At 32.5% G+C, this 19,937-nt stretch overlaps 1 protein-coding gene across 2 annotated transcripts in view; it reads right to left on the reverse strand.

The window, feature by feature from the left end:
- LOC130895606 (dnaJ homolog subfamily C member 5-like) overlaps positions 1-19,937 on the reverse strand; it is a 69,145-nt gene that overhangs the window by 23,846 nt on the left and 25,362 nt on the right. Inside the window, exons 3-4 of one of the 2 annotated variants that reach the window (XM_057803003.1) lie at positions 17,628-17,759; positions 8,916-8,972 (exon numbers count right to left, since the gene is read on the reverse strand). In XM_057803003.1, coding sequence (XP_057658986.1) covers positions 8,916-8,972; positions 17,628-17,759 — 189 coding nt within the window. The remainder of the gene's footprint in view (positions 1-8,915; positions 8,973-17,627; positions 17,760-19,937) is intronic. The other variant, XM_057803004.1, reaches the window with a different exon arrangement.

Consider the following 19,937-nt stretch of genomic DNA (forward strand, 5'->3'; position numbering starts at 1 on the left):
AACTTTTCAGACGGCCCTCGTATTTATGAAATTGTTATGAAACTATTACAGCTGGAAGCAGAGCTATGCCAATGTTATTTTTTGGCCAGTATAATGTGGGCTTATCAAATCCGTGAATATGAATTTTTTTTTAAATATGTTCTGAGAAAATATAAAATAACAATAAAACTACTTGATAGAATAGGGTTTCCACCATGAGACAACGTGTCATGATCGAGAGTTTGTGAGCCATGAAGGAGTTAACCAACCAAAGAATTGAAGCTTCGTGGCGATAAATACTGCATGCTTCCGTATGCATAATTTAAGAAGGAATACATGTAGTTTAGTACCAATGGCGATGTTGATGGACGAAAAAAGATATAAGTTTCAAGACTTGTTAGATGGAATTGTAGACTTGTATGAATTGTAAGTTTGTAAACAAAAACAAAAAAAAATGTTAGGTTAGGTTGGGTAAGGAGTCGTTTCAAGCTCTCTTGTTATTTCAAGTAAATTATATACCATTCAAGTGACTTTTCCATTTCAAGGTTATTTTGGCCAATTTCAGCTGTAGATTCACTTTTCCTATCTCTGCCCCTTTTCATATCATTTTTGAGTCCTCACATCCGACCCAACCTATATACCAAAAACTTCTGTCACCGGCATGATACTGAAATCTCACCGTTTATACAAAACTATGTTTGTTTCCGCTCTGAAAAATCTTGTTCAACGGAAGTACTCCCTCGCAAGCAATCAACTTTACAGCGTTGCGATATTTGTTCTTGTACAAACCGAAATAATATTGAAACTGGTGAATGAATAAAATATTCTCAAGTTTATATTTCATTTTTTCTTTCAAATGTTAGCGTAGAATCCTTTGCATCTACTTTTATGTAATACTTGATTTTACTGAATATATCTGATAAAATCGGATGTATCACTTTAAAATACTAAGGATTACTACAATTATCTATTATTACAAAAACGATCCGTGTACAGAAAATATCAAAGGGGTCTGCGGACCCACTGCGAGAATACTCATCTGAAAATCACTGTACTGCATATTAATAGCTCAAACTTTCCCAACTACTTCTCGATTTCTACATTTTAATACTGCTTATTCAGAAATAGGCACTTTAAAATTTTCTCACTCAACTTTTTTCATCGTATGTAAAAGTAAAATAAACAAATCTCCAATTTATTATTCGACTTTAAAATACTTGTTGCCGAGAGCACTTATCTTAAAATCGCTCTATATTTTTCCGATTGCATATTAATAACACACTTTCCAAAAAACTCATACAATTTCTAAATTCTAATACTGCTTTTTCACTAAACTTCTTTAATCATAGGTAAAAAATTATAAGTTCGAAGAAAAAATGTGTTCAATTTTCGATTTCGGACTTGTTTGATTGTCTCTAGAATTGGTTGAAAAATACGTCAATATATTTTCAAGAAAAAATATTAATTATTCGTAAAATAGTTTATCAGAAGTTCCATTTAAAAGTTGGTCAAGTGAAAAACGCTAAAAATGTGAAATCACCTTAGAATTCCATAAAGACGCATGGATTTTCGTGAAATTTCGGAATTAAGTTCTATTTATCCTTCAAAATCTACCCTATGCCAATATATGCACATTATGGGTGAAAACTACCCATTATTGTCAAAATTCAATAAATTAAAAATAAAGCATTTAGAAATATAAAAAAACCTTGATGTTTTAGGATACTATTTGTATTTCAACGTTTAGAAATCAACCACTCTTATGGTAAAATTGAAAACAAAAACAAATATAGTACTTCATCTTACTTAGTTTATATTAAAAGTTTTATTGTATTCCACTCAAATGTTTCCCCTTTAAAAATCATCCCTTATTTTAAAAAACTGAAAAAAAACATTTATGATCTTATTTATAAAATTAAAAGTATTACTAACGTTTAATTGATGGTCTTTAAAATATTTCATCCGACTTTTTTATATGTTTAAAATAATTTAACAATCATCATTATCACTATCTGTATTTTCGTCTTTGTCCTCTTCTTCATCAGTTATTGGAGCACTGTTCAGACAATTTAACCAAAACATCGATTTCACCAGTAAGTTGAGTTGTTACACAAAAGTCCAATTTTTCGGCAGCCACATCCTTTTTGCAATTGCAATATATCATTTGCAACAGTTCTTGTGGCGCAGGACTTTTTTCCATTTTAATGAATTAAGCTGAACCTTCAACTTTACAACAAAATTAATATTTTTATTTTCAAGCCAAATTTGAATTTTATAGAAGCATCTTTTAATATGCTCATCAACTGTTGGAACAGGGGATGACAATTCAACAGCAGTGTTTTTAGTAATTAGGTATAACTCTCTTAATTTTTGAGCTAGGTAATCGATTAAAAAACCACATTGAATAAAAATTTATAATCTTTTTTTTTTCAAAAGGGAAACGTTCAAATGGCTTCAAAACGGTACCAGTCACATAGTACTGTGAACTATAAAAGGTTATATATCGTTAATTCTGAAGTTTAGAAAAAAATTTAAAAAAATGAAATTTTTACCACAATGCAACTAACTTTTTGTTCTCTAGCAGTTTTAACGCATCTTTCATATTTTTCAAGTAATTTTTAATAAACGACAAATTTTTAAAAAAATTAAAAAATACTTTCTCCATTGTAACCATAATGTTTTTCAAAAACAAGCTCTCTAAAACATTCAAACTTCTTAATCCTATCATTTGTATTCAATAAAAATTATTTGCAAATTTATAACATTTTTATTTCAATTAGGGTGGCAATATCAAGGCTAAAAATGACGTCTTATCCCATAAAATGAAAGGATTCTATATTATTTTCGTCATAACTCCCTTATTTTATGTATTACAAAGTCTTATTAAGTCTCATTTTAATGGTTTTATAAAGTTCTTTGAAAAAGATTCAATACATTTCTTTCCTAAAATTGACCGTTTTCCACTTATTCAATTTCCAATTTTACAAAATCTTTGGTTCACTAAAAAAGTTCCACCTTTAATAAATCATAACTCGGTTCGCAATAGGTCTATAACCAAAAAAAAATATGTTTTTTATTTTTTAAATGCTACATTGAACCTCTTTACAGTTTTTTGGTAGAATCCAAAGTTTTCGATTTATTTGTGAAAAATCAATTGAAAATTTGCTTTTTTATAACAAAACTTCAATCACGAAATTGAAAAGTATTGATTTTTCGAAAAAACTCCATAAAATAATTTGTGCTTAGAATGCTTTTTTCTATGGTTTTATTAAAAAAATTACCATCTCTTAGTTGGGGAGGTATCCATCCCTCGAGTAAAAGCACATAACGGCATAGGACAGACTTTGCTTGTTAGAGTTAAAATTTCAAGCAAATCGATGCGTTTTCATAGAGGTTAAAACCGTTGTTTACTGGACTAGATCAATTTTGATGTTCATTCCATTAAGAAAATGTATTTGTGTTCAGCCAAAGTATAAAAATAGACTGTTCTTAGGTACTCGCTTGAGGTTGGGTTTTTCATTTTTTTCTAGGGGGTGTTTCGTTCGTCTATTTACACTGACAGTTTGTATTTTAATTTATTGGTTGGGTGTGTCACATTTATATTCCTCCAAGTATATCAAAATATCAATACAGGATGTGGCGCGAAAACTTTTGATCAAAAGTAATGGCGTATATGAAAAATTTAAAATTACGAAGCTGTAGGTTTCAGATGACGCTGAGTGTTCCTGAATGTGACACTTCTGGTTATACCGGTAGTAGAAGTCCATTTCGTTATTTTTAATTGAACCTAATATTTTTTCATTTTATTTTTCAATTCCACATGAAATTATAGATAAAATTTGTGCACAATGATCTATACCAACAATTAAGTATTTTCGATATATTTTGTTCTAATTCATAATATTGAAAAATTCCTATTTCACACTTAATAATGATATTTCAACTAATACCGAAGCACTTGACGTTTAATTGGAACCATTATAAAAAACAAACCCTCAATCGTTAACTTCATATAACCAACCCATTCATATTTTATACAGGGTGTTTTAAACATGCACAACTAAAGTCATTTATAAGTTGCTAATTTTCAATAGAACACTCTGTATTTTATTTGGTATCGGTATTCCCTATACGCAAATCCAACCATTTTTGAGATATTTTATTATGTTAGATAAAACTATGGAGAAAAGAGATAAGAACAATCTGTGTATATGGAAAGGGTACGTCGAAATGCGGCAAATATGGGTGACGCCACATTAGCATCAGGCTAAGCGCCAAATTTGATTTACGATGTGGACAACTTTTCACTTTTTAACATTGAAAGTTGTTGAAATTTTCAATAATGGACTATGATATTAAATTTTGTAGCTCTGCATACTTCAATTGATCTACAATTGCTATATTCATACCATACCTTTTGTCTACACCAACGCTATTTTGGCAGGATTTTGAACTATTGTTAATAGTATATAGCTGAATACGTTTTCAACTTTTCTCCCATAAGAAATATTCCTTCTTCTCTCTACCTACCATAGTTAAAACATAAAAACCCTTAATTATTTCAACAAAGTGAAGGGTAGGCCATGGCTGTCAAAAATATACTAATTAGAGTTAATTATTTATATTGTTGTGACAGTTTCCTTTACCAATGTTTATTTCATAGTAAATGATGGCAAATGTAGGATTTACTAATGATAATTTTTTAAATCTTATTGCTATTTATGACGAATGTCATAGAATTGTTGAATCGACTTACCGTTTTTATACAGAAAGTTAGGTATTTCATGTAAAGTTTGTCAATATTAGACAAAAATAAATAAGAATAAACCACTAAGGGATAATGACATTAACGAAATTAATGTCATTAATGTCAATTAATGGATAATTTTATAGCCTCTCCAAATGTCTCAATTAGATATTGTAGAAGAAATCTTACTTTGTTGACGAGAATAATTCATCGCATTCAAAAAAGCACAAATGGAAATCGTTGCCATATCATTTGGTGCATTATTTACAATTAGATGATCTTCCTCAAAGGGTAGAATTCCGTGAATGGTTTTTAATAAAGACCCAAAAGGATGAAAACTTGATAAAAAATTTATATGGCGTGATGAAGTAGAGTATAGCAATTATGGATTATTTAATCGACATAATTTCGATTGTTGGACAAATGAAAATCCATTTTAGTAATGAACGGTATTTCCAAAATAGTTGGAGTGTTGATGTTTCTTGTGCAATAAAATGTTAGCATTAACATTTTATGATAAAAATTGAAATGATGAAAGATATTGCCACAATTCAGAACAAACCATACTTTAAGAAATGAACAGGCGGCTACAGCTTGATATCGGCAAGAAGAAGCACTTTCTCATAAGTATGGGCATACTGCTCGGCATATTTACGACATATTCGATGATACATGGATTGCGATTATTAAAGGTCCGTATCGTTGACCAGCTCGCTCTCCCGACTTGGTTCCTTTAGTTTTTTTTACTTGGGGTTACATTGAAAATCAGGTATTTTCTAAACCTGTTGTGACAATAGAATATATGATACAGAGTGTTAATTGCTTTCAATTTTCTAACACTCGACCATATTTTCAGAATTACAGGATATGGGAAAGGATTCATAAATGTTTACTGATTTTTAATTCTCATTATAAACCTTTGTTCAATATTAAGTAAGTTATCTAATTGAATTAATACAAAATACCTACTCAACGTTTTTAATGATATTCAAATTTAATAATCCTTCAATTCAATTGATTACTTTACTTACTATTGCGTACCACTTCAAACAATGGGAATCATAACCTTACTTTTCTAATGTTGAAATAATTAAGTGTGTTATAAAAAAAATGGAATATCTCAAAAGTGTTTGGCTTTGGTATAGGGAATTCAGATACCAAATTAATGGTTTTATATAATACAGCGGAAAAAGTGATAAAATACAGGGTATTTTAGTTTCAGTGAGCAACTTATGATTTAATTTGGCGAATAAGTTATGAAATATCAATGAGTTGGATATATGGAGTTAACGGGAGCTTGGTGTAGATTGGTTGCAATTTCATGTCGCTATATTCTATTTTTATGTACAAGAGAGTAATAAAACCTACTTACTAATCCAAAACTCTGTACGGTTATTGTAAATATTATTAAAAAATAATCTAAATATTTCCGAAAATTTTCGTAAACTTATCTGAGCGAATACAAGTTTTCGGTCTTTCCTAACCATCAGCTGTACGAACAACAGAAGAAGGATTGGAGAAGCCAAAAGCCCTCTATATTAAATATTACATAGCCGTATCATAAGATCTGTAATTACCTATTTGCCAATAAAAGTTTTTTTCAATTTTTATTCCAAGATCCTCTTCCCGACAAATGTCAGCGAAAATACGATTTTTTTATAGTAATGAGTTCCAAGTAGTGTATTCTTAACAGTTTAGTCTAGTGGCAACTTGAAAGGTTCAATCTATTGTAAATTCTAGTTTGATTATAGAAGAGAGCCAGGTAAGCTCCGAAAAATCAATCCTTTAACAGTAAATGGAAAAATATTAATATTTAAATGTTTTAAATCATTTACAGACAAACATTTATGTAAAAGTGTTGATGACATAGCGAAATTAGTTAGTAGAACCCTTTCATGTTGGGAATTCTACAAATTACAGAATATAAAAAAAAGAAATGTGACGAGTTTCAAACAGCATGTGAAGCTCCAGGAAAACCAAAATTTTATAGAGAAAATCATTTTAAAGGAAATACATATATTCTTCTTTAAAAAAGAAGTTCCGAAAGTAGCCAAATTTTTTGTCACGGTTCGATATAATAAGGATTACCCTGAACTGAGTCGAAACACATTATAGAAACTTCTAAAATAGGTTTTCACTGGAAAAGGCATTCCAGAAACTCTATTTTGAAAGAGAGAAACGATAGGACTATATAAGAAGTCAATTCTATTCGTTCCAGTGACTACCATGATGACATGAATGCTGATGTTTTAAAAGAATGGTTTGAACAAATTATAGATCTTCTTCCTCGGCATTGTATAGTAGTAATGGATGATGCAAGTTATCATTTGATATTTTCGCCCACATTCAAGTGGTTAAAAAAGATTTACAGACTTGGCAAAATTCAAAGAATATCAAGTTCCATCCTATTTATGAGAAAAGAATTGTATTTTTTGTATTCTCTTCATAAAGAGAAATTCAAAAAATATGTAATTGATGAAATTGCAGGATATCGTAGAATCGCGGTGGTTAGTTCTCTACCATATCATTGCGAACTAAGCCAGATTGAATTAGTACAAGCATAGATAAAGGGAGACATTTCAAGAAAAAGTAATTGTTTTAAAAGTGATATAAACAGTTTTTCAAGGCTGTAAATAACGTTAGTTCTGAAAATTGGGAAAGAAAGTTAATAACACGATCCAAAAAGAAGGGAAAACGTGGAAGTTGAACAATTTAACTGATTAAATGATCAAACCACTCAATGTATTAGTTGTAGTTCATCTTCTCATTCCGGCTCTGATTTGGATTGTAACAAGTATCTTGACTTATACTGGTTTTCTATTAAAATTATTCTTTATGAATGTAACATTGTTTAAACGTAAAATTTAAGCCTTTATACCTATATAACCAGTATGACACAATGTTGTTCACACCTTGCGGGAAAATGAAGCATTGTAGAAAAAATTGCATTCTTTACCTACAGTTGTTTGGATGTTATAGACAGGTTTATTTAGGCGAAAATATAAGTGTACACCCGATATATTGCAGTTATACGATTTCTAAGTGCTAAAGGCGTAAAACCGATCGATATTCATCATGAGATCTGTGAAGTTTACGGACAAAACATTATGAGTGATCATCACACAAAAAAGTGAAGTTTAAGCAAACAATTTCTGGCCGGAAAATCATGTGCACAGTTTTTTGGGACAGAAAAGGAGTATTGCTAGTGGAGTTTCGGCCTCGTAATGAGACAATCAATGCAGCGTCTTATTGTGAGACATTGAACAATCTGCGTCGTGCAATCCAGAACAAAAGACGTGGCAAGTTGGGTAAAGATATCGTTTTGATGCATGACAATGCTCGTCCTAATCGGACCAAAGATCTCATCAAATCTTTTCAATGGGAAACTTTAGATCATTCTCCCTACAGCCCTGATCTGGCGCCCAGCGACTACCATTTGTTCCTGCACTTGAAGAAACACCTGGGCGGTCAGCGTAGGAATTACTGTTATGGTCAGGGAGAGCTCCCGACTTTAATTGAAGAGGAGTGAGAAGGTATATCTTAAGTGTTTGGATGCTATAGACAGGTTTATTTAGGCGAAAATATAACCCGATATATTCATTATATTTATACAAATGTTATTGCGAAAATACTCGAGATATAAATAATATATAAAAACTAAACGTAGTGATACGCCTAGTGATTACGATCATCATTCTATTACTCTCATTCATAAAAATAGACTATAGCTTCGTTATTAATGAAGATATCGTTATTCAGTGTGGACTAGAATATCTTCAAAATTTTGAAAAAAAAATCGAAATATCTCGAAAATACTTCATTGTTGGTATAGAACATTATGCATAAATTTTATTTAAAATTTCATGTAGAATAAAAAATATTAAGTGTCATTTGAAATATTTTTTTTTAATTCTGGACATAATATTTGAAATCGGCCTACAGCTCCGTAATTTGAGATTTTTAACATAACTATAACTTTAAATCAAAATTTTTCGCAACAACCTCTGTATATTTCTGTACAATAATTGCATCAGAATTTTGTTAATAAAGCAAAAAACCAATTGGTTTACCATTTAGTATGGTTATTTTCTTGAGTAGTTTCATTTATTTTCTTCTTTAAATAAGAAAGTGTGACTTACTTAATCCAAAAGTAAATTCTAAATAAATAAATGCACGAATCTTTACTTACCATTTTACCTGGTTGGGTGGTGTGCACATGTTGAGCTGAGCTTGGACCCTGATCTCGCTGAAAACATCACTACATATCAGAACCTCTAACAAAAAATGCGAAAAAAAATCATGAATAATAAAACCAAAGCCACCACCAACTAAAAATAAATAAATTAAAACATGGAAATGGTAATACGGGGTGTGCAAACCAGGTATCAGCCAGTAGTCGTAACCTGTTCTTATTCGTTTAAAAATAAAGGGTGTTTCAATAAGAGCGCAAGATTCGAATTTCGCGCCATGTTTGACAGTAATAATATCACATGATTATGACGTGACAGATCGAAAGTTGACAGTTAGGTAGAATAACCCGTCCTAAAGTCGTAAAGTGCGTCTAAATTTCGGTCGAAATAATTTGCCTACTTCATCTACTGTGAAAAGAATAATAAAAAAAATCGAAAGAAAGTACTGGTTCGTTAGTGATGTGATACAAACGATACGAGCTCGTAGAGGTCATTCAGAACAAAACAGTTAGCTAGAGTGTAACGGTAGAGCCAGAGACGGGCACACGAGTTGGAAATTTCAACAGGAACTCTTTATCTCTAAAGATTTACAGCTACATGTCTACGAAATCAAACTCAACTCAATAACTTCTATCGGTTGAGTATGAGCAGCGAAGAGAATTGACCAATTGGATCCTTGTGCAACCTGCCCATTTTCACCTCAATAGCTTTTTTAATAATTAAAACTGTCGCATTTGGGGCTTATGAAATCCACGATTGATTTATCAGAACACAATGCATCCACAACGGTTCATGTCTTATGGTCTGGAGGAATAATTGGACGTTTTTCTTCGACAACGAAGAAGGTAATGCAGTAACGGTGAATAGCGAACGTTATCGTACTATTATAACACAGTGTCTTATGCCTCATTTGGAAATTATTGATCTTGACGACATATGGTTTTAGCAGAACGATGCCATATGTCATACAGCCCGTAAAATCTATGAGACGATCTTGCACAAATTTGCTCCTGGTAGTGTTATTTCCCGATTTGATGACCAAAATTGGCCTCCACGCTCTTTCAATTTTATAGCTTTTATACTTAGACTCAGAATGGTTGAGGAATTATCTGAAATCACAGGTTTATGCCAATGAGCCTACAACCACTGAAGCCAAAATTAGACGCTGTATCAATGAAATACCACCACATGTATGCTATAAAGGTTATTGAAAATTTCTTCTTGAAAATTTTTTCGTTTCATACGTAATTCCCAAATGTATATTATCTAAATAAAATAATTCAATACTTTGCTAGAGAAAACCATAGTTTATTGGAATCTTGAGCTCTATTGAAACATCACTTATATTAAACTGAAATGAAATTGATAATTTCTGATTCAAGGTAAACCTGTTAAACGATTCTTCATGTTGTACAGTGCGCGCATGAAGTAACACATAAATTGTTTTTCGGTTACATAAATAATAAGATGATAGGAGATCGGAACGTGCAGACGTTTAATTTCATTTCACTATTTTACAATTGATAGTAAATAATTTTATAGTGAAGAGGTCAGCAACAATTTTTTAAAACAACCTCTCTAGCTAAAAGAAAAGAAACGGAAAAAAGGTTTAAATTGGTCTCCATCTACCATTGAATAAGTATTGAGATAATATCGGGTGATATAACGGACCATTTCTCTTTTCCCTATCAATTAATTTGGGAATATGTTCTTTGTAAAAACTGGAACACGGCTATAAAGAAATATAGCAGTTCGCCATCGAAACTACATATATTCTGTGACTCGGTTCTTGATTTCAATCTATAATTAATGTATACTTAGTAATACTAAAAGTGTTATACACACGAATAATTTATTTGATCTTTTGTTAATATCATAGTCAATGCTTATATAAAGAAACTATTACTTTTGTAACGATTCTTATTAAAATCTACACAGAAAAATAAACCAATTGGAGTAACTGAATACTCTTCTCTATATCTTCTAAGTATTGACAAAAGCAGGTACTGGATGTCTGCTTGTCGTAAATCGTTCGAAACATAACCTTGAGGATTAACTGCGCCAGATTTTGTGGAGAGTAGTGAAAATTCGTCCTTTGTTTATGGTAGTGCTTGAGTTTGCAGTAACCACGCCATGTGTCCTTACATTTAAAAATATATAAAACAGGTACACTTTCATTCACATTTTCTTCCCATGACCTAGCCCAGGGAATTCTAAGTTACCTTCTTTTAAGAATTTCAACCCACCTTTCTTTTATAACCTTCTTAATGTCCTAATACCATGCACTTGATTCAATTCTCTCCTATGTATCTGATAGGACGTTTTGGGAAAAACCATCAGATCAACATACTTTTACCTATCACATTGTTCTATGACACCCCTTCCTGCTACAAGCTCTGTATCGAACTGTAGGTTCATTATTTCTCGGGACAGCGAAGCGAGCAGATTTTGACGCCTAGATTTCAGCAGAGCTGCGCTACTCCTAGAGATTCGTCAGGAGCGACTTAGTTTAATTTCTCATTTTGTATATAATTTGGTTGGTATGTATAATTTAAGTAGTTAGCGCCCATACGTTTATTCGAGACCGTATGATGCCAAAGTTTGAGCGATTCTGTCTCCGAGAGCTACCGTTCTCTGCTCTAGCTCAAACGTCACTAGCTAGTGACCCGCTGTCAAATGAAACTAATCGTAGTCGGTATGTAAAACGTCCAAAGGTTCGATTGCGTACAAGTCTAGGTTCTTCTTCGAACCATTGGTCAGTAATGAGGCCAATTGGCAATTAATTGTGCAGAGTTAGTTGCCTTAAATGTCTATCTTAATGCTTGGTAGTACGCCTCGGATGACCAGTTGGTCTTCTTCGTATTCCTCTCCCGCCTTCTGTTCACATATAATACACACGCATTACCTTCATTCAATGAACACGACGAACAATTTCCACAATTTATACCAAATTTTTTTCCAATATAATTGGCAGAAAATCTAAAACAATTGTGGATGCGTGTCATGGAATTAATTCCTTTTTTTGAGACCTCATTCTATTTACAACAATTTTAACTAAGGATTTGAAATGCTGAAATAACAAGCCATCTTTGCATTTTTGTCTACTTGTGATGAATTTTTGTTATCAGCAGGTTATCTAGCACTAATAATTTCGATTGGATACCCTATATACCTACGAGGCATATTTTTTAAGTAAGTACCGTTTTGCGATTCCGCCGCCGGAACCCCAAGGTCGGCGTTCCGCACATGCGCGTGAGTCCCGCCGATTGTGAAGTACGGGCAGTTATACGATTTCTTAATGCTAAAGGCGTGAAACTGATCGATATTCATGGTGAGATCTGTGAAGTTTACGGACAAAACATTATGATTGATCATCACACAAAAAAGTGAAGTTTAAGCAAACAATTTCTGGCCAGAAAATCATGTGCACACTTTTTTGGGACAGAAAAGGAGTATTGCTAGTGGAGTTTCGGCCACATAATGAGACAATCAATGCAGCGTCTTATTGTGAGACATTGAACAATCTGCGTCGTGCAATCCAGAACAAAAGATGTGGCAAGTTGGGTAAGGATATCGTTTTGCTGCATGGCAAATCGGACCAAAGATCTCATCAAACTTCATCCTCCCTACAGCCCTGATCCTGAACTCGAAGAAACACCTGGGCGGTCAGCGTCTTCAAAGTCGGCAGAATTTTATGAGGTGGGTATTCAAAAACTGGTGCCACGTTATTACAATATGCCTCAATATTCACGAAAATTATGTAGAAAAGTAGATTAAGGTACAGGCTTTCATGTAAAAATAAAATTATTGCGATATCTTTGCACTTTGTTAATTCCAAATCTTCGATAGGCATTAGAAATTATTTTCCTGTTTTGCACTCAGAAACATAAACAATTTTTGATACCACCGGAAGATAAGAATGTAAAGAACTTTTCTTTTTGTACTAGAGTGTTTTACATTTACTCGTCAACGGCAGCTCCCGACTTTAATTGAAGAAGAGTGAGAAGGTATATCTTAAGAGTTCATCAAATCACAATAAGTTCAATGAAAATGAAAAACATATAAACTGCAAGAAGGTGGTAACACGAACTACTGAGTTCCTTTAATAAAAATGTTTCAAGATCGAATCTTTCTTTAGTGAGAATTTCAATGTTACTCATAGTACGCAAGAGAATGGAAATGGCGGAGGATACTTGGATACTTACGGTGTTTAGTATGTCAGCTTTTATTGTACCCATTATATAAGTGTGGTTTGGATATTTTTTAATTCAGATTAAAAGGTCAAAAAAGAAAAATGTTCAAAAGCAACATGCTCAATATGACAGTACATATGTTTTACCATAGGGGCAGAAGGAAACTTTTTTTGTGTCAGAGACACCATAAGCAGTCTTTCCCTAGTGAAGTTTGGCACAACCATTACTTTAACCTCTTCTCTATATTTGAAAGTGTAGAAGTTTAGGAAGAAATAAAGTCATGGCTGAGAAATATGAGATTTGACGAAATACCCAATGTTGCAAGTTTTCGGCGATTTTCCTGTAGCAAAGTGAACTTGTCCATCACTCAAATGACCGACGAATAATGCAACCGCCCCTCTCTCTTATTAATATATTACGAAACGTAAGTAAAAGTAATCAATTTTCAATAACAGCACTTATACAATACAGTACCCATACAGAGGAAACAAATTCTATCCACCATACAATCACAAAACTAAAATCCACATCAAATAAGATCCCTTCCAAAAGCAATAATTTCTTAAGCTGGTATTTTGGTGAGTACCCATCTTCATCCCATATAGCTGCACAAACGACATATGAAAATATCAATCTTTGATCTAAGAATAGGGCATAAGCATAATGATGAGTGGCATAATATCAAAGCGAATTTACAAGGATTATGAGAAGTTTGTTATGAGTAGTTTGTAATCATTGTTTATTAACGCCAGTGATAGTACAAAATTAAATTTCAATATTATGACCTATTACCCTAGTAATGTTTTACTAGTTTTTCGTTTCTCCGTTTGTGCTTTCATTAAAAGAAATATAAACGTTTAATTCAATCGCTTTCAAACTTGCGCACAGATAAAAGGTTCTAGTTATGTTTTAAAAAAAAATTTTTCTCTCGGTGATCTGTAAACCATTGAGTCCGCTCAACAGGCTAGTTGGGGACAAGACGTGGTTGCAGGCGTTTTCAAATAAGTTGATCAGCAAACTACGAAAGGTTCCTAGAAACTTAGTATTTGAATAGATCGAATTCTAGAAGACTTCGGACGATTTGTGAGCAAGACATTTTACACATTTGAGAGATACATTTTGCGAGTAGAGTGAGTAGATAGTGGTAAAGCCGCTGGTGGTCCAAAATTAATTTCGGTGCATCGCCAAATGGATATAATTTGCTCGTGCTTAGAACTCGTGGAAACAATGGACGTAGAAAACTATATCTAACATTGGGAAAATTATTTGCACAAGTTTGTTTTTGAAAATGGGTAGATTTTAGTATGGACCGTTTGTGGCAGAATTTCTTCTTCTAAAACGTATAACTGATCATCAGTTCGTTTTCAGGTCTCTTTTAGGCAATTTGACTATACAACCATATAGTCATGAGGTGCGAGAACAATATGTAATACCAAAAGTCAGTTTTTTATGAAATCAAGGGTTCAACAAGGCAGCATTGAAAGTGAAATAAAAATATGTGGTGCTAAAGTTTTTTTAGTGGTTTTATAGTTTTTTCTTCAAAATTTATCATTCAAAAATTGTCTCATTGATTTTGTTTTTCAGTGTTTTAATAAATAGAGTTAAAAACGGGGTGGGCCAATTTTATTGCGTCTCATCAACAGAAAACCATCAGCCAGTTATGTTTAACAACAAACACATTGTATTCTCAATGAAAATGTGAAGCTACGATATTAAATAGAGGTGGAAAAAACGTCCAAAATCTTACCTTAACTATATGCCCGCTGTGTAGGTTAAAGCCAATAAAAAATACAAAACATCTCTATTCTAAGTGCAATGAAAACTTACCTTTGCATTGTCTGATACTATAACGGATTATTTTCAAGCACATTAATACATATATGCAAGCATACTATAAAAAATATAGGGTGAGTCACTGCCAAAGATGTTGCCTGGCAAGTATTATTGCAACTATGGAGTAATGATAGTAGAATTACTTTCTCTCATTTATTATTTAATCGAACCTTATTTCAATGAATTGCTTCTAATTTCACTTTTCAGCATACACAAAGCAAAACTATCATTTATGATGTCTATCTCGTGGATAGAATCAATTAAAATATGTTTTGTATTCCACATTAAACAAGATTAAAAACCGCTCCTCCACCAATTGTTACAAAATAAGAACAATATTCATAAATTTAAGAAATAGATCTTTCAAACGGGGGACTATTTGCGACGTGGTGAGGGAATGCGCGAAGTGGATTTGGGACTAAAATATATCTTGCTTAAGGAGAAGAAACTCTCGGGCTCACATAACATTCTGTGAATAAAATGGACAGACAAAGAAAAATGGAAGGTTCGATGCTGGGCCTTTTTCTTACGAGAAAAAGTTTCGAATAACCAACTGCAAAAAATTTCAGGTTTTACTAATGCAATTGAGGAAATTACACAGTTAGAATGGAGGTGGGCCTACCACGTAGCTAGGTTTACGGATGGACGTTGTAGTAGGGGATATCCATCAACGAGATGATCCGACGATATCAAGAGAATGCAATGAAACCGGATGAATGCTGCGCAGAACCGACGATGATGGATTGAATGGCGGGAGACTTATATCCAGCAGTGATCTCAGATAAGCTGAATCTGAATTAAACATTGCTAAAAATAGCAAAGTAAAATGTTAAGTACATATTTAATAAATTTTATTACTCGAACTTCATAATAAACTGCAACCATATATAAAACCTTCCAAGTTTATATGATTTTGGGAAAATTAATAGATACACAACTTATTAAAAGGTATTCTAAAACCTTGAAGACTACACTAAAAACAGAAAAACAAAAACTGTACGATGTTCGAGGATGGTCGTGAACACCGTTAAAGTACCTAACTTTACCTAGAGATTGCGGCAGTTGGTTGGAAAAAACCACTGTATTAGAAAGTACACAATCTATACAGCACATGTTTCAAGTTTGAAGACGCCACGTTGTTTAGTATTTGTTTAGCAACTATCAATAGGGAATGTTTTCAGTGAATTTGTCAACATGGGAAAAATTGATCATCCTTATGTAATACAATACTTTTATTTGAAAGGCTTTAGCCCAACCAATATGAAAGCTGAACTAGATTCTACTCTGGATAAGACTGCTCCTTCGTTATTAATAATAAAATATTGGGTAGCAGTGTTTAAACGAGGCCGTACGATCTGTGAAGACCAGCATCGCAGTGGTCGACCAAATGAGGTGATAACTCCAGAAATATTGAAGAATAGTCGACTGAAAGTGCGCGAGCAGGTGTAGTAGGCATTTCAAAAAGCGCGGTACTTCGCATATTAACTGATAATTAGGACATGAAATAGCTGTGCGCAATATGGATGCCGAATTTACTCACAATGGAACAGAAACAGCGTTGTGAAGATGTTTCCATCGAGTGTTTGGCAATGTATAACAGAAATAAAGCCGAATTTTTGTGCCCTTTCATAACGTGGGTCCATCCAACAATCTAAACAATGGACCGAAAAGAGAGAACCGGCTTCACAGGATCATGGCGTCGATTTTTTGGGATCCGCGGATAATTTTCATTGACTATCTTGAAAAAGAGAGGACTGTCAACGACGAGTATTATGCGAACTTATTGCAACGTTTGAGCAAAAAAACTCAAGCACAAACGGCTGCATTTGGCAAAGAAGAGGGTGTTGTTTTGTCAAGACAATGCACCAGCTCCCACATGAGTTATTACAATGGTTAAAATTAATAAATTAAAGTTTGAATTGCTATCTCATGCAAACTATTCGCCATATTTAGCCCCCTCGGATTATGTTCCCAGACTTGACAAAATGTGAACCAACACTAATAGGTGGTTTGTGGTTAAAATCATAGAATATAATGGGCTATATTTCGAATATTAAGGCTTTCTTTTCGTATGTGAACATTGGAAACCGACACTATTTATGAGACACTCTCTTTAATATATATAACTGTATATATAGTAAAATAGCAGCTTTATCAGTGACTAATCCTACGTTTTCAGAACATGATGATGAAAATGGGATCTACATTAACTCATATAGCAGAACAGTAACAATCTAATGTGTGAGAGAGCAATTATCTATAAACCTCATAAAATTCACTATTGTAAATCATTCGAGATCTTAAGTAATTTTAATGATAACGTATATCGTTTATTAAACAAATAATAACATTCAGTTAAAAATTATTACACCAAATGCCTTTATTTGTAGAAGTTACAAAATATACTTACATTGATTACAATTCATACACTAATCGCAATGAGAAATACAATATTAGAATCTAAGATTATATTCAAAACATTTTTCAGTATTATTGAATTGCATAAATGAGATATCTTCAAAATGAAATTCGTTGAATAAAAGTTATACTGAGAAATAATGTGAGAAGAAAATTTTGTAAGCAGAATGAACAAATTAGATTGTTTCTTTCAGTTACGTACACCTAATACAAATTGTAATATTGTGAGAAATGGTATCAAATTAAAATTAAAAAAAAATAACTCACGTTCAATGTGTGATAATCGCCTGTGTCTTCAGGTGGTCTAGGTTTACACTTTCCGCAACAGAAATTGCAACAGCAGCATAAACAACAACAACAATAACAGCCTGTTATGAATCCGCAGAAGAAGAAAAGTGCCTGAAACAAAACAAAAATGATACACAGTGTGTTCCATTGGTCATAGGACAAATTTTAACTGTTGAAATATTGAGCTGAAAATATTATATTTCACCTTAAATTCCTGACATAACTTCTTTATTAATTGCTTAATTTTCAGAAAAAAGGTACTTAGCATTACAAACTCGCCTGCTGATATAGACGGTGAAGCCGGTCCTGTTCTTATTACGTAATAGTACCTAAAGTTTGACGAATGCGCCGGGTATATTTCGTAAAAAATCTATTTAGATTGTTTTTATATGGAGTTATACTTCTACCATATGTTGAGTCTCTCAGGGAGGATATCATGTGGATACTAAAAAGTGTAAACTCTCCTTCTTTATTAATTTGCAGGGAGATTTGTGAAATTGACCATGAATTTAAATTGGCTCCACTGTTTACAGGACTCAAGTTTTTCACGACGCAGTACACTACTAACAAACATTCGACTGGTATTAGCTAACTTTAGAAATTCCAGTATCCCTTAATACAGTATGGTAGGCGTTTTTATAGAGACTTCTTAGAAGGCCTTTTTTAATATGTTTACGACACATTAGATATTTCTAGGTATTAATGAAAGGTGAGATAGAGTTTCTACCAACCGAGCAGAACAGAATCAGTAAACAATTCATTGTAAATCGGGAGAGTGAAAAGTGAACCAAACGATGTATTTAATAGAATTGTGCGTTAATAATTAGATAAGTGTTTAGTACTAAGTGTAAATGAATAGTTTTAGGAGGCGTTTAACTATTACATAACGTAATTTGGGGTGAGGGGTGTCTCGTAAAACGTTACGATTCGTTACACATGGGACAGGGAGAGTTTGAACAACACTGATTTTTAATAAAATCTTCTAAATTGTCAACCCTCTTTGTTAATGTTTTTCGAGAATTCCTCGATTGTATTGTCCGTCACTTTTATTTTGTTCTTCCAAGTTGGCAACTCTTTTAGTTTCTGTCTTACGGCAATCCCTCGACTGTATCGTACGTCAGTATTCGTTAGTGTTTTGCTGCAAGTGATTTAACAATTCCGGAACTCCCTTCGTTTGCTCTTTGGATGCCAATGATAAAAGATTCTGAGTGGCGGACAAATCCGTTGATAGAGAAACAAAAATACCAATCGAATTGATTTTTTGAAAACTATTTTAACCAGGTAAAAATAATTATTCAAACAAAATAATTATCATTGATTTATTAATTGATTTATGACTCTTTTATATTATTTTTTTGTTAAGATTACGTTTTTATTTTGACGTCTTATATTTGACTTGAGTTTTCGTTTCTAATTGCATCGCCAAAGGTTAAAATTAATGTTATTTTATTTTTAGAGTTTATTAATAAAAGAATAAGCTAAAATAGAAGAATGCATGAAGAGAACAATGATGAAGTTTGAACCCATTTTAACATATTTTAAACTTATGCAAATGTTTATTACATCATATATGATTGTTTATTATTGAATAAAAACATGAAAAATTAGAATAAATAATATATGTATTATTGTAATTGCTATTTTAACAACTTTCATGTGCTTTGCGAAGCATTATAGTGACTTTTAGGTAAAAATTGTCTCTTGAGTATTATGTAACATTTGGGGAGGGGGAGAGGGATACAGAAAAACATTACGGCACGTTACTCTATACTTAAACGACCCGACATCTACGATATCCTTATTTTTTTTTCTATTGTTGTGTTCTTTCCAACTCAAGGTTCCTTTTCCTGCTCTCTAACGAACATAATTGAAACTAGTTCAAGGTAGATGCCTGAGTACATCTGTTGTCGTTGACATTAGAGCCAGTGACACTGATATATTAATAATTATGCACGCTAATATGAAAAAATTAAAAAATCCTCCTTTCCATATTTGGATTCTTATCGGAGCAGGTAATAATGAAAGATTCATTGACAACAGTAAAATATAGGAAGAACTGAGTGAATTATTAATAAAAATCTTGAGTCTAGACTTCTCGCAGGCAAAACCACTACGATATTGCTGCACAATGCTTGTAATTAGTGCATAAACATGCGTACAATGGCAATTTGATAGAAAGACACTTCGATGAAAAAATATGTTAGTGTAAATAATGAAAAAATATTTTATTTTTCAACATTTTCTTAGTACAGTCAATGTTCTCAAAAATAATGTTTTATAAATTCCGAA

Source organism: Diorhabda carinulata, chromosome 6, assembly GCF_026250575.1.
Source record: "Diorhabda carinulata isolate Delta chromosome 6, icDioCari1.1, whole genome shotgun sequence".
Taxonomy (NCBI): Eukaryota; Metazoa; Arthropoda; class Insecta; order Coleoptera; family Chrysomelidae; genus Diorhabda; species Diorhabda carinulata.